Genomic DNA, 18,405 nt, shown 5'->3' with positions numbered 1-18,405 from the left:
TTTCCTACTTCTTTACAGTAAAAAAAGATGAGACCCAAACATGTATGCAAACTAGCACTCCAGGAACAAAAAGGAGCTACATGATTTTTCAGGAAATGAATATTAAGTGTAGAGATGCTCTCTCTCTCTCTCTCTCTCTCTCTCTCTCTCTCTCTCTCTCTCACTCTGTGTGTGTGTGTCTGTCTGTCTGTCTCTCTCTCTCTTTCTTGTACACACACAGCCCTCTTTGTCATTCTCAAATATAATATCTATTTTATAGTTATTGAAAACAAATGTGAAGCTGAAATAAGTTTTTTAAAAAAGAAAAGAATTAGTGACAACCAAAGTCATATTTTCAGTGCGGGGGTTATGTGGAGGGAATGGGAAGAGGAGAGGGAGAGGGAACTTGGATTGGTGTATATATAATGAAAAAATACAGTTTGTTTTCTTTTTTAAAAAAATAAATTTTAAAAAAGAATATGCTAGGGCAAAGGTGTCACCAAGCTTGTAGGTGAAGGCAACCAATGTCTGATTTGACTTAAGACCCACTCCACAAGATGAAGCCCATACCCAACACTACTCAGGTGACCAAAAACCAGAGCCCGTATAGCCCAGAGACCTAGGGTAAAACCAAATACAACTGGTCTTTAAAAGTAACAATAAAATGACTCCTAATGATATTCTGCTATAGTCAGAGATTAGTTCTTTATTCAGTCACCATCAGAGAAGCTCCTTTCTGCCACAGATAGGAACAAACACAGAGATCTACAGCCAGACATTATGAAGAAAGAGAGAAAGAGAGGGAGGGAGAGAGGGAGAAAAAGAGAGAGAGAGAGAATCCTTGGAACACACAGATCTAAATGAGGATGTCTCCATCAATTCCTCCCTTCAGAGTTTAGGGAACCTTGGAGAAGAGGTAGAAAGTGTAAGAGCTGGATGGAGAGGACACTGGGAGAACAAGGCCCTCTAAATCAACTAACAAAGATCAAAGGAAGTCACAGAGACTGTAGCAGCAAGCACAGTCAATATAGGTTTCCACTAGGTCCTCTGTGTTTGTATTAGAGCGTTCAGTTTAGTATATTTTAGTATTTTTATGGGACTTCTTAGTGTGTGAATGAGTGTGTCTATGCGCCTAGAGCCTTTTCTTGAGGCCTTTTGTCTTTGTGTGTTTGCCATGTCCAATATTGATATGATGGTTTTTGTTTTATCTTATATTTTATTTTACTAAAAATGTTTCTAAAATAAATATTTTAAAAGAAAAAAAAGAAAAATTAAAGAAGGGGCTTCATCTTAAGCCTTATAATGAGCTGGGGGTTGGCAATCTCAGCTCCAGAAATGTGCTGCCATAGCAGAAATTTGAACAGATACCCTAAAAATGGCCAATAAAGAAGATAGGGAGCAGGGCCATAAAATTTAATGAGGTCCAGACGTTCCTAGGAATCCTGTCCTTGAAGATATCTTGTCAGTTATTAATGGCTCTTTGTTAGGTTATTGCGCTCAAAAACTGACCAATGGTTTCAGAAACCACCTTACTCTATGCCCTTCTTACCCAATCCCAAGATGACAGGACAAGAACTCCCCTGATTACGGTGTTTCCTCTTTAAAAGTTCTACTGTCCCTGGCTCCTTGCCACACTTTCTGCACCCACCATGCTGGGGGTCCAAATTTGAGTTTGAATTAAAAACCCTCATGTAATTTGCATTGGAAATCCAGCTCCGTAAATTCATAACCTGCTGGGGTTCCCAGCAATCAATGCCCACCAAAGTCAACCCAGGCCAGTGACCGGGTGCTTTGTCTTATGAACTCAGAGAACAATTTTTATGGTCAATGGAAGGGCTAGTTTTAGAAAGTAGTTTTAATATCAGATGATGGGGGGGGGGTGCGCTTCCGATATAGGAAGCAAACAGAATTCCTGTAGAGCCAGAACAAGTCTGAGAAAGAGTTGCCACCAAGAGTCATTGCCGAGGACACTGCAAGGTTTGCCAGGATGATACAAGCTGGCCAGTCTAGTTGTTACACCCACTCTGTGTTCATGTACCTCTCCATCCTGGTACCTTGCCTGGAGTTTGGGGCACACCCATATATGTAACTTCCAAGAAATGTGCTCACTGCCATGTGAAAGAACATGATAGTAGCAAGAAACCAGAACATCGAACAGTGCCGCTATTTGCTTTTCTGTTGCTGGGCTATAATACCATTATCAAGGCCACCTATAGAAGGAAGGGTTTATTTAGCTTTTGGGTCCAGAGAGTGAGACTCTGTCATGACAGGGAAGCATTGAAGTAAGCAGACGTCATGGCTAGAGCTGGAGATTGAGAATAAAGCATGGAATGGTGCATGACTTTTAGATCTCAAAGTCTACTACCAGTAACACACCTCCTCCAGCAAAGACCCCTTAAACATACATAAATGTCACATGGAAGCCAAACATTCAAACACCTCAGCCTATGAAAGACGTTCTTATGCAAGCCACTACAAGTGTCCTTGAGTTTTTTGTTTTTGTTTTGTTTGTTTGCTTGTTTGTGTGGCATTTGAGATGGTGGTAAGGACAAAACTGTGAAGAGAACTAAGACACAACTAGTAGTTATAAGAAACAGAATGATAGGTCTTAGACCTAAAATGCTTGACCAGCTTTCTTCTCTTGTTCTCATCACTGAGCAGCCTATGCAAGAGACTGACACTCACTAGGGTATCCTAAGAGGCATGGGTGTGGCGATGGTCAGACCCAAAGTGGCTGTCTTGAAACACAGGACAAAGAAAGGACTGCAGAGTGAGTTGAGACAACACCATCTCATTAAGTACAGAGAGAGTCTCAACCCAAGGGCTCTCTGTTAGCGTTGTTTTACAATGGAAAAGAAAAGCCAAACCATTTGCTAATTCAAGTGTCTTGTCAATGCATTGTTCTCTCTGCATTAATCTCTTAGGAAAAGTGATATAAAGAGGGCTGGGGTATAACTTGTTGATGGAAAGCTTGCCTCCCATGCTCCAAGTTAGTCACTATTTTGGATCCCCAGTATGATAGGAGACAGAGTGTGGCTTTATACTCTGTGTGCTGAAAGCATGTCTGTACTTCATTTGTCAGAAGGGATCAGCACGTATGTATTGCTAGTCGGTAGCCCAACACTGGCACTGATAATGGCTGGTTTAAAGTTAATCTTTAAAGGTAGATATCACGCAACCAAGGAACCTGCATGAAACTGACCTAAGCCTTCTGCATACATGTTAGAATTGTGTAACTTGGTCTTCATGTGAGACTCCTAACAGTAAGAAGCTGTCTCTGACTGGGCTACATGATTTGGAACCCATTCCACCTACCTTGCCTCATCCAGCCTTAATAGAAGAGGAGGTGCCTATTCTCACTGTAACTCGATATATCATGGCTGACTAATATCCATGGGATGCCCACCTGTATCCAAAGAGAAACAGTGGAAAAGTGGATGTGGGGGCGGAGAGGAACTGGGAAAAGGGGAGTGGGGGGTAACTTTGATTGGAATGTAAAAACACAAACAAACAAAACAGAAAAACTTAGAAAAGTACTATAATATTAAAAGTTAAAAAAGAAAGATAGAAAAGGTATATGTCATCCAAAGCCAGGTAAGGAAGAATCCAGGAGTGGCCTTAATATATGCAGACCTTTCCTGGCTACATATGAAAAGACAATGATGAGGGAAAGTCTGGAGTCTCTGAGACAAGGCTTTCCACTTTGTCAGATGGACAAGACTAACTTTCCAATGATGTGTTGCCTTTGTTCAGGTCAGTTATAAAACATGCTAAAGAGAGAAACCATGGGAAAGAGCTTTTCCTTCGTCTCCCCAGATTCATTACTCTCTGAATAAAGTGGAAAGTTTAAAGATTTGATTCTTGGTTCTTTGTTAATTGTGATAGATACTAACACCACACACACACACACACACACACACACACACACACATCAAACAAACAAACAAAAAACCTCCACAAAAACATGATGTGGGAGTGATTTTTTATTAATAAAAAAACTGCCTAGACCCATTTGATAGGCCAACCCTTAGATAGGTGGAGTAAACAGAACAGAATGCTGGGAGAAAGAAGCTGAGTCAAGGAGTCGCCATGATTCTCCCACTCCAGACAGACACAGGTTAAGATCATTCCTGGTAAGCCAGCTCGTGGGCTACACAGATTAATAGAAATGGGTTAGATCGATATGTAAGGGCTAACCAATAAGAAACTGAAACTAATGGGTCAGGCAGTGTTTAAAAGAATACAGTTTCCCTGTAATTATTTCGGGTAAAGCTAGCTGTGTGGGTGGCCGGGTGCCAGGGGACACAGCCCAACCGCTCATAGTACAACAAAAACAGAACAGGGTTTACTCCTAGAAAATAACACAAAATGGCAGTGGTGAAGGGCAGAGACACAGCTCCACTCTCAGCATACGGAGGAGTTTTCCTAACATTTTAGGAGCTTCAACTAAAACAAGACGTATATCACTTGGGCACAAAAAAGAACTTCAATTGTAGTCAGTATATAAAACAGAGTTATGGATTTTAATAAAGTTATTTTAACATATGCCTGAGCACAATATTTAAGAGAGATACTCAGAAGACAGACAGGTATGGGAGCATGGTAATGGACATATCAAAGAAAAATCATGGAGAGTGAGACACACACACATGTGGGTACCGATTCCTTAAAGGAGAGTCATGTTCAATCATCTTAGTATTAGCTATGTATATCATTTTGGTGGCTCTCAAGTTACATCTGAAAAGTTGCTAAGAAATCCTTCTTTTCTTTGTCTTTTCTCTTTGTTTTTAAAGATATATTTATGTATGAGTGCTCTACTTGCACTTCTTTCTTCAGACAGAAGAGGGCAACAGATCCCATTATAGATGGTTATGAGCCACCTTGTGGGTGCTGAGAATTAAACTCAGGGCCTCTGGAAGAACAGCCAGTGCTCTTAACCGCTGAGCCATCTCTCCAGCCAGTCTTTTTTCCTTCACATGTGATTTTATAGCGTAGTTCTCAAAATGCTTTATGTGGAATTGTAATAGGTAAACCCTTGCTATGAGTATCCCATTGATCCCAGGGCTAACCTAGGTTGGAAAATCCCTTCTAAAAGTCACAGGAGAAAGTATGCATTTCATATACCATATAGTTAATAATAACGTGGGTAAGAGATATGAAGTGGAGGTTTGCAAACATTGGGAAAAACCACCACTCAGGTATCTATTACCTTCCTGGGAGGAGAGGGTGGAGGAAGGCAGAGGGCACTTCTGATATAACTTACCATAAAACCATACTCAAGAGAAGGGAGACAGTGGGGATACTAGGGATCCCAGCTCCTCTCATATGCCAACCTCATAAGGACTCTGGGGCTCCAATGACTATCACCCCTCAGCAAAGTTTGGGGTGACAAGCTGTTCTAGAATTACAGGTCAGAAAAGGGCCTGAACTGTGAAGATCAGAACAACATGGCAGAATGGAGCAGCCATGGACTGAGAGACGCTTCTGATTATGGGGCTATCTCTGAGAGGCCCAACAGGCTATGGCAGGCTCCAAGACTCCACAGCCCTAACCTGTGACTCTGCCTCTGTCCCAGGCACCATGTGACATAGTGTCTTCCTCCACAGGCTCCTGTGTGTGTTGCAGACAGGTGACATATGCAGTCATGAAGATCCTAGATTAGAAAGTGGGCAAAGCTCACAATGTTAAGGGTGGGGACTCAAATATGTGCTGATTCTGTTCTCTTGCAGGTGGCACACTACTCCAAAGAAAAGCGCTGAACCTAGGCCAGACTGGAACAGCAGGCACTGTTGTCCTCCAAGGATTATCATAAATCCTTTGCCTCTTTTGGACTTCTATGGTTTACAACTTTGGCATTTAAGGATGACTTCATCCTGTTAACACAGTCTCTCTTCATTCTGTCTTGAGGCAAAATTGACCACAACAGAGTTAACTGATTACAGAGACTCTGTGTGACCAAAAAAATACCAAAAAAACAAAACCTGTGTGACCTATAAAACTCCCAGGTATGTGGTTTCCTTCTCTCTTCTACTCTGTCCCCTTCTGTGTTTCTTTCCTTCTTCCCTCCCTTTGTTCAACCCCTTTTTTTCCATTCTTTCTCTGCTCTTCCTCCCTCTCCTACCAGTACCTCCTTCCTTCCCTCCCTCCTTACCTCCATCTCTTTCTGCCCCCTCCTTCCTTGCTCTATTTTTTATCCTCTTATTTTTTCCACTTTTAAACCTATACCCAAGGCACTGTATAAGGCAGGCAATTATTCTGTAACTGAAATATGCACCCAGCCAGCACTAGAAGGAAATTTATTGTTAGTGATTTCTAAAATAATTCTTTAAGAAATGTTGAAAAAATACTTCAGCAAATGGGCTCTCATTTCAAAGGTATAAGGGAAAAAAAAAACTAGTAGGGGCTGCAGACAAGTCTCAGTAGTTAAGCACACTTCCTCCCACCCAGAACACTAGAGTTCAATCCCCAGTACCCATAACCACCTGAGATCCACAGAAGATCCAAAAATCTCTTCTGGTCTCCTCAGGCACCCACACACATGAGCATGCGCAGGTGCGTACGCGCGCGCACACACACACACACACACACACTCACAAAATAAAAATAAAAAATAACAAAAGAAGAAAAGCGTTCTCTTGTAATCTAAGCTATTATGTCTTAAAAAGTTGCCTGGAAATTGCTTTACAAAGGTTCTGTAGGAGCCTACTTGCTGGGGCAGGACACAGACACCATCTGAAGTTCTCATTTAGCCTATATAAGGCCATGGTTTTAGTGACTTAACTTGTGTTTGCAGTAACCGCCACAGTCAATTTTAGCACATTGTCATCTCTGAAATCAAAGCAATGCAGGGTCATCCTTAGCTGTGGCTTCACTCCCTCTCGCAGGACGCGAGGGGTGCACCCATACACTGAGACAATGGAGATGTTCTCTCGGGAATTCACCAAGGCCAGCTGGCCGGAGTCTGAAAAAGCATGGGATAAAACCGGATTTGCTGAACATAGCGGACAATGAGGACTACTGAGAACTCAAGAACAATGGCAATGGGTTTTTGATCCTACTGCACGTGCTGGCTTTGGGGTGCCTGGGCAGTTTGGATGCTCAACTTACTAAACCTGGATGGAGGTGGGCGGTCCTTGGACTTCCCACAGGTCAGGGAACCCTGATGGCTCTTCAAGCTGATGAGCGAGAGGGACTTGATCAGGGGAGGGGGAGGGAAATGGGAGGTGGTGGCGGGGAGGAGGCAGAAATCCTCAATAAATAAATAAATTAAAAAAAGAGAGAAAAAAACTGGATTACTGTTTGTCTGAGGTCTAGTGTGAGGGCGTGATCAGGGGAGGGGGAGGGAAATGGGAGGCAGTGGCGGGGAGGAGGCAGAAATCCTTAATAAATAAATAAATTAAAAAAAAAACAAAAAAAATTCACAATCCTAGAGAAGCTAAATAAGAAGGTGAATCCAAAGACAAACATATAGGCATCCCCCTGAATATTAACCTTCATCAGGTGATGAAAGGAGACAGAGACAGAGACCCAAATTGGAGCACCGGACAGAAATCTCAAGGTCCAAATCAGGAGCAGAAGGAGGGGGAGCACGAACAAGTAATCCAGTTTTGTTAGATGAAGATGTTCCTCTTCTGAACTTTCTAGGAAAGGGATTTTGGATCAATGGCCTACTCCCAGAGCGTGGTGTTCTCTAGGGGCATCTATGTTGTAGCAGGGATCAATATTTTACTATTTTCCATGAGAGTTTAGCATCCTTCTGGGGGTATTGGGGATTAAATTCAGACTTTGTCTTAAACAAAAAAGGGATGAAACCCTTATTCAAAATAAACACAAGGCCTTTTGACTCTATGGGAACAATAACCAAAAATGCTTGGAAAGGTGCTCACGAGACTGTCCTAGAGACAGAGAGAATATTGCATACTTATATCCCCCAGCATCTTAGAATAACAGCTGGGTGCTGTTAGGTTCACAGTGGGACATAGGTGTGTGGTGCTGCACTGGCTTCAGAACTCAGGGTGGTGCAGGGATATTGCAAGTTCAAGATGAATCTTAGTAGTGATGTGGCTTTAGGGCAGTGACTACCTTAAGAACAAAAGGGAAGGAATAACTAAATAAGATTCCTTGACTTTTATCCTTGAAGTAAACTCTTATCCTTACAGAATGGATTTTAGTACTTTGGGTCAGTTATTAATATTTTAATACGGCAAGGACCCCTACATGTGTCCATTTTTGCTTTAATTTGGTGAATGGCGTGCTCTTCTTTCACAGTTTTTTATTTAAACCAAATGTTCACTCTTAAATGTTCACTCCATAAATATCAGTATTATGTTAGGGCACTTGGCACAGCGCCATGTACACATAATCGGACACTTGTAAAACTGTGTTTAATCTGGGACAAAATGAGTAGCAGAGTTTGAGTTGAATAAATTATAGTAAATGGTTAGTGGGCACGAGTGAAAGGCCACAACTTATCAGCAAACACGTTCGTATTTAATTTAGGAAACCATTGGCAAGTAGCTGGATGCAGAGGATGCTTGGGCATGGTGGTTTGGGAATGGCCCGCCATGCTATTCACACCTGGAGAGTTCCAAACAACGTCTGTGCCAACGTCCTCCTGCCTGGATTCTGATTTCATTGTAAGTGAAGTTTGGAAGACTTAAAAAGTCCTAAGGGCTTATAATGTTCCGCCACCAGTTAGAGCCATGAGTCCAGGATCTTGGATGAGTTAGCTGTGCATCACACCCATGTGCGCTACAGGGCTTTGCCCACCACCGCGCATCTCATTTTCAGGTATCAAAACTGCTTTGCCCAGCAAAAATCAAATTCAAGACACACTCTTCATACAGAAACGTTTCTGCTAAACAAAATGCATTCTCAATGGATGACACATCTCTCTTAATGTCTTTAGCTTTCCTCCAAGACTTTTCAACAACAGTTTTGAAATTGTTTGATCATAAATAGCATACAAAAAACAAAAGGAATAGAAATAATTTGCATGCATGTATGGGTTCATTATACATGTTTTAATTTTTTCTCGTACAACGAGACATAAATTATGTCATTAGTCTTTGATATTGTTGCTATTACAGTCAATTTTACCTGTTTAGATTTTAAAAACCTGACACTTTTCAGAATACATGTGAGCTAGAAAGGAGACACGAGAGAGAATACAGAACAGAGAATGATGAGAACAAAGTATAACGACACCCTTCGGAAGACATCACGATGCATACTAACCTAAATAGTTAAAGGATTTTTAAAAATTCTGCCTGCCACGTTGCTTGTATCGGACATTGCTGCCTTACAGGACTGCTTTCCATTTCAAAGCTCAGAGTTGGGAAAACACAGATCAAAACTGCCACGATGTGATTTCCACTGTGAATAAGATAAATACATGTATTTCAGCCGTAAATCCGTAAAATCCTTCCGTTGTAGGTCGAGCGCAATTGTTCAGTAGGAGGCTCTGATCTAACACGGGGTGGGGGATGGGGGAGGAGCCCTGCCTGGCAACACCTGTGAGCTAGAACTTGCTTTTTTATTTATTTATTTACTCATTTATTTATTTATTTTACTGCTTGACTCAGGCACTAATTGGTGCTGTCTACTGTCACTCTAGCCAAGCCCGAAGTCCTATCCAATCGAATGCAGCAACATGAGATCTGCCCAATCAAGCACACAGACTGATTGCGGCGGGCCGGCCTTCGCTGCTTCCGCTGTGGCCTTTGTCTGTCCCCAGCCATCTTAGATCTGTAGTTTATTCTCCGGTAAGCGATCTGGAGGTTTGGAGACTGCTGAGACCTCTGTCTCCCGTGACAGTCGCTGCGGGGAGGTCCGCGGAGGACGCGGGATGTCACAGCTCGCTATGGTGAGTGCGGGCGTCCCGCAGCGGTGAAGCTGTCTGCACCCCCCTGCCACGGTCCTGGGCCCGCCCCTCCTGCGCTTGGTCCGCCATCCCGGGCCTTGGGTGCTGGGCCGGGATGTGTGTGTACTGTAATCCGGAGATTGCTCGAGAGGACCGGGAGGGAGATGCTTTGAATCTCTTCTCTGCGTTGGGGGTTCCTTCCAGAGAGGAGCTGGGTCGCAGTCCCTCATCTGTCAAGGAGTCGCAGCCCAGTGCAGTGGCTAGTGAGCTAAGTAGAATTCCCTTCGGGGACCTCCCACTCACGTAAAGCCATGACAGCAGCTGGCCAAGAGAATTTCATGATAAGTTCGAAAGAAACAAAATTAATTTATTAATCAGGGATAGATTGAAGCCCGCGCTTTTAGAGAGAATTCTCTGTGTGTCATCTTGTGGATTTCTCAGTTAAGGTTCCCTGTAAGTTGATGTCTTTACATCAAAGTACGATGCTTAGGCAAATACTAAGAGTCAAGTAAATTTTAAAAACTAAGGTAAATGGTTGGTGTGCTCATTTGTCTGTAGAAAAACTTAGATCTCACCTTAAAAGGATTAGGAAAGAGTTTATTCTGGGACAAATATGAGTCACCCTGCTCAGAAGCATGTATTTAAGTTGCCCTAAATGACAAGTTCCAACGTGGATGTGGTTACATGTGCTTTTATAATGCAGAACAAAGGAAAGTCATAAGTCAAGGGATTTATCAAAGACACTAGTGGGCACATTAGGTTAGGTGGGTAACAGCCAGGCGGCGGGAACTGCTGCAGATCTGAGATATTATCTGATGGCGGCCTTAGCTTTTAGCTTGGTGGAGGCTGGTGGTCTGCTCTGTAGATACATGCCCAAACTTTAAGCTAATAGTTGATGTTAGGCCTCATAGAGCTAGCGAAGATGAATACCAAATGGCTGTTAAGGGAGCTAACAATAACAAAGAATTCTGACTCACTTACAGCGTCTGACTCTCCAAAATCATGACGTTCCAATCAGGCAGGAAGGCTTATAAAAGCTTTAAAACACATTTGGAACTTTTTTTTTTTCTCAGGAGGAAGGAGAGATTTGAGTTTCTACTCTTTAAGAATGTTCAGGCTGAGGAGATACCATCAGGCCTGACAACTGTGAGTTCCATCCCTGGGACTCACATGCTGGATGGGAAGAACTACTTCCTATGAATCGGCCTCTCCACTTAGGTGTTGAGGAATGATGACAGGAAGTAGTAAGAGTCATTGTTTCAACAATTAAGCCACCATGCTTCTATAAGAGCAGAAAACTATAGTTTGTAGCATACTGGTCTCAAATCAGAACCAAAGTATTTCTGTTGGAGTGGTATGCTGCAGTGCCGTGTGTGGTCTAACGGAAGGTGGCAGGGAAGGTGCCAGATGTGGCCTGCATGAGCGCCCTTCAGAAACACCTGGATGCGCTCGGTCTTTGGTTTGAATTCATTTCAGGTCATTGGGTCTTACTTTTGCCCATTATTTTCTGACTCTCATATTCAATGACTTTGTAAGGAATAGGACAATTCTGTGGTGTCTTGGATGAGGACCCCACATGCCCTTGTTCCATCTAGACCCGCTGCCTACCACTGTACTACACCACCAGCTTTGGTGATTCTTTACAGATCTCTTGTTGCCTTTACGTGGTTGAGATGATTTAAGACATGTACTTAACCTGCTGTCTTATTGTATTCCCACTCAGCCATTTGACTTTAAGGCGCTTTAAGAGAACAATCTTTCCATGCTTTGGATTTCCCATGCAGTCAGTGTTTACACCCTAAACTCAAAGTGTAGTTTTAATCTTAAATTATGAACTCTTCCATGCCCCTGAGTAATATGTGTCTATTGTGATAATCATTTGCTGAAGACTCCCAAGAAGTTGAAAGTAACCTTATACAGCAAATATTTACCAAATATGTTGGAAGTAACGTGTGGATATGGTTTCACAGCATCTGTTTGTGGTTATGTTTGCTGTTCTGGTCAGCTGGGAGCAGTAAAGTAATACCTTCCCTTGTAAAACTCTGTTAAAATTTTCTATAAAGAACCCCTCATTCCTTTCCCATACCGTATTTTCTGTGCTGTTCAGTAACTAGACAGTGAAGCTCTTTGTAAGGGGCAGAAGGACAACACAGGAAAAGAAATGAAGAGTTAAGATTTGGGCTCTCTCAGTCAACTTAATAAAGAGGGGGTGTGTGTTTTCATTCCTTAATGTGTTATGGATACCCTGTGGATTGTTTCTGTTACAATTCCTTGGAAAGTTCTTTGCTCATAGTTTTGTGATTCCACGTTAACTCACAAGGACAGTGTTTGTATTGACTTTGCTTCCTACGGCGATAAGAGACTCACACCGAGCTGCCGCTTCTTTAAGACACTGCCAAGTCACTCCTACACAGGAGGAGAATAAACCCAGTTTTTGTTCCCAAGTCTGAGGATTTGGGCTCACAGGAAGTGTTGCCATTCCAGGAGTCGGTGTCATTTGAGGACGTCGCTGTGTACTTCACCTGGCAGGAGTGGCAGGACTTGGACATTGTCCAGAAGCTGCTCTACAGGGATGTGATGCTGGAGAACTATAGCAGCCTGGTGTCCTTGGGTGAGTGTGACTCCCTGTAATCCTCTTAGCAGTTGTTTTCTATAAATATGGGAATGCTCAACCTTAGTGTTGTACTCCAATTTTAGCTGATGCATGAGAATGGCACACATTTCTGGAGGGCAGTGTGGTTTTGTAATATACTTACACAACATGTAATGATCAGATAATGGTAAATCATCACTCAGACATACTACTTGTTTGTAATGGGGAAAATTTAAATCTCTCATCTACTGTGAAATATTCAGGGTTTTTTTTGCCCGCCATATATTTACTTTCATATTATAGACCCATAAGTTACTCATTCCTTTCTACATCTATCCCAGTAAATATTATGTATCCTCTCCTCCCGGCCCCCATACCCTTTTCACACTGCAGTAACCACAGTTTATTTCCCCATTCAGTTTTTCCCCTTTAGCTTTCTCATGTACCTAGAACACACAGCATTTTTCTTTTTCTGACATAGCTCACTTATATATTGCAGCCTTCCTAGGGATACACAAGATAGCTGTTCACTGTGGATACAGGGGGACTCAGGGACCAAAGACATGCCCTATAACTTCCAGCTTCGCAAAGAAATGTGTCTAGTGGGGTTAAAGAACATAGCAGGGGGAAATAGGTTGTCCGGAAAACTTCTTGCCAAGCAAGTGTGAGGGCCAGTGTTTTTTCTTCAAGCCTGTGTATATTGTTATTTTTGTTGTTGCTGTCATGAAATACCCTGGCCAACAGCTTAAGGAAAGGAGTAATTATTTTGGCTTAAAATTCCAGGACATAGTCCATTACCGCAGGGAAGTTTAGACTAAGGCCTCTGGTTACATTGTCTCCCCAATAAAATTCCAGGACATAGTCCATTATGGCAGGGAAGTCATGACATCAGGAGGCTAAGGCCTCTGGTTACATTGTCTCCCCAATAAGGACGCCCACTGGAGTGATGAATGCCCCTGCTCAGTTAGTTTCCTTGCCCAGGGAACCATATAACTTAACCCTCTCTACTACACCATCTCCCCAGCCCCTGTGTTCCCCTCCTAACATTTTGTTCCTAGATTTTTTTCTTTTTTAATGACTTCTTGTGCTTAAGTAACATGCATTGTTTTTGCAGTTTCATTGTGTTTGCTTTCTTAGTCTCCTCTGTTTATTTCGATATTCATGTTGTTTGGAGTTGTGTATCCTGTAGTCTAATGCCACTTAAGGATAATAGCCTCATCTGTGAAGGGGGTGAGTAAACACTTTCTAACAAAGTCTCTGATTCACACCCTGGAGCCAGTTTCTCTCATGGAAAGGTGTCTGTCATCGGGGAACCTGACTACAGATTGGCAGAAACTGGACTTGATTTCTTATTTACAGGCTGCTGCATGATCAAGCCTGAGTTGATCCTCATGTTGGAACGTGAATTTGGGCTATGGACGGCAGCAGATACCTCAGTCTGGAACCTTCCAGGTCAGTCAGTGTGTACTGGATAAGAGAAAGGGTCATCAAATACCTCATGGTGAGCTGGTCTTGCCAGATTTTACCCAGAGCCAGTCTTGAATGAGGCTGGCCTTATGAATCAAACACAGCCCGAAGAGGTTTCTCCACTTAAACCCTCTTCCTGTTTTGTTGCTCAAGTATGTTTTGTAAAGATTTAGTCTCTTTTTTGAGGTCAAGTTTAGCTAGCAGATGTAATGACAACATACATGATTTTATGTTGTTGTTTTTCTTGACATGTTTTCTTTTCCTGTCTCAATATGTTCCTAGGGAGTTGAAAAGAAATACTTATTTGTCCTGTCTCAGAGTTTCTATTGCTGTGATAAAAATCCATGAACAAAAGCAACTTCTAAATGAAAGTGTCTGACTTTATGGTTTCAGAGAGTTAGAGAACATGATGGTGGAACAAAGGCATGATAGCAGGGACAGCTGAGAACTCCCAACTCAAATTGCAAGTAGCTGGCAAAGAGGCACACTGGGAATGGCACCAGTCTTTTGAAACCTCAAAGTCTACCCCCAGAGACACACTGCCTCCAACAAGGCCACGCCTCCTAATCCTTCCCAAACACTTATACCAAATTTAGATCAAACATTCAAACATGGGCTAATACAGGTCATTCTCTTTCACCCAAATGTGTAATTCCTCACTAGCCCACAGAAAGATTCCATTTATTCCATTTGGTAAACAAATGAGATTTTTAATATTAAAGTTAGAATACAGAGGTAGCTTTGAGACAGTTGTATCACCCCCAAATCTGTCAGTTTTCAGTTTATTGAAATCCCATTTGTTATTTGTTTGTGTTGACTGTATTTTGGGCATATTTAAAAATACTCTGTCTACATTGTCCCAAATATCCCTGCATGTTCTAGAAGCTTCACAGTTTCAGTGAAGTATTTAATCACTGGGATGATTCACATATGGTCACTGTAAACATTTTATCTGTCCTTTTACCTTCTATTTTTATTTAGAATTTTTAAACCTGTGGTCATCAGACACATTGGTCGTATAGTTTGTTGTGTCCCTGTCTGGTTTAAAAACCACTGTAACACTGGTGTATAAAGTGGCAGTCAGGGACTTGGATGGTGTGTGCATGTGTGTGAGTGTGTGTGTGTGTGTGTGTGTGCGCTCTGTGAGTGTGTTTCGTTTCTAATCTAGTCTTTGAGAATTTCATACCTGTATACAATGTATTTTGATCATATAGCCCACCAAATCCAGTCAGTGCCATGCTTATGGAACACGGACACCCAGCCAGGGACTATTTCACTGAAGAGCACTGGCTTTCTTTCCGCAGCAGGCTTCAACCACCAAAGCTCCTCAGCTAGGAGTGGAGATTTATGAGTCCCTCTCCATTCATGATGGAAATTCAGTCCTTGATCTTGTGCAGGTCCTGTGTAGGTCCAGTTAGTGCTGCCAGTAGATCCCTGTGTGTATTACCATCTACTTGTCCGTAGGTAGTCATTCAATGACCTCATCAATAAAGAAAATAGACTGTCCCTTCCCAAAGGCATTAATTTCCCAGAAGCCAGTCACCACTCAGCTGGGGTGGAGGGAACTTTATGACCACTTCCCCTTTCCATGATGGTATTTTGCCTGGCACAATCTCCATGAGTTCATATATTTGGTTTCTTAGAGGCAGTGCTTATGAATTAAAACATTCTTTATTTCTTTTTTCCCAGCTTAAAAAAAATCTGATTATATTTATTTTATTTGAATGAGTATTTGCTTGGATGTGTATATGTATACCAGGCATGTTTCTTCCCCTACAGCCTTTTTTCTTTGTCTTTTTTTCCTCTGCCTGCTTTATTTTCTATGAAGTTATTTTGTATTTTACTTACTTCACTAGTTGAGCTATTTCCCCTGCAAATTTTCTGGGTATTTTTGTTGTTGTTGTTGTTGTTGTTATTTTTGATGTTTTTATAACCTCATCTAATTCAATTGCCTTAAGTATGTGTGGTTTTTCAATTTCATTGTGTTATCTTTTATTTTCTATTCTGTTTACTTAAGTTTAAGAACAGTCTTTATTTTAGGCTATAGTGCAGCTTAATGCAATTTAAGGGTAATAGTCCACTCAGTAAAGAATCTGAATATAAATTGTGTCTCCAGAGAACTTCAAAATTACACATCTTATTAGAACTCCTGAAGTCAGCTTGCTGTCTTTCATTGTTGGTGCTAACTTGTCACATTTGGATAAACTACCTCATTTCCCTTTTGCAGGGTACTGCATGCTAAGACCAGAGTTGAATACCAAGCTGCCGCATGGATTTGAGCCATGGAGTGCCTCACAAGCCTCACTCTGGAGCCTCCCAGGTTCGTTGGTACATACTGTCCTAGGGAAGGCAGCAGGGTAAAGCTCAGCAGATACTGGTTATGATGGTTGATCTCTCTGTACACACTCTCACTGAACTTAACTTAAGAGACAACGGTCTCCTGGATCTCTCAGATGCTTTATGCAGTGCCCCAAAATGGTTCCCCATGCCTTCCCATATCATATCTTCAAAGATCTAACAGTAACACTCAAGTTACTCAACAAAATAGAAGCCGGAGGAACATTTCCAGATTCCATTCACAAAGCCACTATATGATACCAAAGGGCCCAACAGAAAAGGAAAATCATAAACTAATATGTCCCTTGTGAAGACAGATGCAAAAATTCCCAGTAAAATACTTTACAAACAAAATCCAAGAACCCATTTAAAAGATTATCACACAGTCAAGTCAATTTGACCCCAGAGGTGGAGGGCTGGGTCAACATCTGTCAATCAATAAATTTAATCCACATAAACAGACTAAAGGTTAGAAAACACATGGAGAGAATAGGCAGAGTCAAAGAGATGCCATGTAGTTGCCAAAGGAGAAGGATGCTGTAACCTACTGGTAGGCCACAGCCTCATGGTGATACATAGATAAATAGAAATGGGTTAATTTAAGATGTAAGAGTTAGTTAATAAGAAACCTGAGCTAATAGACCAAACAGTGTTGTAATTAATATAAATTCTGTGTGATTTTTTTGGATCTGGGAAGCCATTTGGGAAACAAAAAAATGGTCTCCACTTACAAATGGTGCCCAACTCCCAAGCAAGATACCATTGTAAATCAAAGGATTTGTGGTTGGTTTGGAGTTTACTTTTCTCTTTTGGTAGTGTAGTATACAGAATACCTTCCTGTACCAAAGATGCCTGAACCTAAGGGTGAAGGCTCTAGAGACACCAGCTCAATTTCTCCATATTTGATTAGTTGCATAGGTGCTGTCTTCAGCAACGGGGCCTTGCTGTCAGTTTATGGAGAGCAACCTATAGTCTTGACAACAGCTTGAGTTGTTTGTGAATTTCCATGGGACCCTTTGGCCAGCAACTCAGTAGATGTAACCTAAATCAGTACTTGAAGCTTCATTTTGTCACTCTATTTTTCTGATTAGTTGACAATTTCATATAGATCACCCTCATATATGCATATATTTTAGAACCTTCTTCTGTATGACCATTAATTTTACCTGACTTGCCCTGTATTCCATCCCTTGTCCCCCGCTCCTCAATACCACTTGATCATCCCATTCCAGCCCCTTCCATACATTTATAATTATCAATTTTACTTCTCTTTCCTAACAAGATCTATCTGTGTCTCTTTGTCTCTTACTCTATACTTAACCTCTGGTTCTACAAATTACAACTTGGTTGTCATTGACTTGACAACTAATATCCACATAGAAACAAACATATACCATATATATGTCTTTCTGGGTCTGGGTTACCTCACTCAGGATTTTCTAGTTCCATCCATTTGCCTGTAGATTTCATGATGTCTTTTTTTTAACAGTTGAGTAATACTCCATTGTATAAAAGTACATTTTCTCTATTCATTCTTCCTTTAGGGGACATCTAGATTGTTTACAATTTTTAGTTACTCTGAATAGAACAGCAGTGAATATGGCTGGGCAGATGTCTCTGTGTTAGGATGAAGCCTCTTTTGGGTATATGCCCAGGAGTGGTATAGCTGATTCTTATGGTAGACCTATTTCCCATCTTCCTGTGAAGCACCATACTGATTTCCATAGTGTCTGTACAAGTTTGTACTCCCACCAGCAATGAGCAGAGTTCCTCTTGCTGTACATCCTTGCCAGCATGAGCTATCACTTGTGTTATTGATCTTAGTCATTCTAACAGGTGGTAGTTGAAATCTCAAAGCCATTTTGATTTGAATTTCTGCAAAGACTAAGGATATTGAACAGTTATTTATGTCCCCGACATTTGAGTTTTTTCTACTGAGTGCTCTTTGTTTAGATCTTTTCCCCCATTTTTTTGAATTCAGTTGTTTTCTGGATATCTAGTTTTTTTTGAGTTCTTTATATATATATTGACTGTTATCCCTCTATCAGATGTGTAGTTGCTGCAAATCTTTTTACATTCTGAAGGTTGTCACTTTGTCTGAATGACAATGTCCTTTGCCATGTAGAAACTTTTCATTTTCCTGAGGTCCCATTAATTGTTGATCTTA

General features: G+C 41.5%; 1 protein-coding gene across 2 annotated transcripts in view; it reads left to right on the top strand.

The window, feature by feature from the left end:
- Nucleotides 1–9,688: 9,688 nt before the first annotated feature.
- The window catches only part of LOC101990351 (zinc finger protein 883-like), a 20,419-nt gene continuing 11,702 nt past the window's right edge, over nucleotides 9,689–18,405 (top strand). Inside the window, exons 1-4 of one of the 2 annotated variants that reach the window (XM_005360715.2) lie at nucleotides 9,689–9,844; nucleotides 12,326–12,452; nucleotides 13,794–13,886; nucleotides 16,129–16,221. In XM_005360715.2, coding sequence (XP_005360772.1) covers nucleotides 9,827–9,844; nucleotides 12,326–12,452; nucleotides 13,794–13,886; nucleotides 16,129–16,221 — 331 coding nt within the window. In that variant the 5' untranslated portion in view covers nucleotides 9,689–9,826. Of the gene's footprint in view, nucleotides 9,845–12,325; nucleotides 12,453–13,793; nucleotides 13,887–16,128; nucleotides 16,222–18,405 lie in introns of those variants that run through there. The other variant, XM_026786009.1, reaches the window with a different exon arrangement.

The sequence above is a fragment of the Microtus ochrogaster genome, linkage group LG3 (assembly GCF_000317375.1).
Source record: "Microtus ochrogaster isolate Prairie Vole_2 linkage group LG3, MicOch1.0, whole genome shotgun sequence".
Taxonomy (NCBI): domain Eukaryota; kingdom Metazoa; phylum Chordata; class Mammalia; order Rodentia; family Cricetidae; genus Microtus; species Microtus ochrogaster.
The sequence above is the reverse complement of the archived record's forward strand: the minus strand, read 5'-3'. Positions and strand labels throughout refer to the sequence as shown.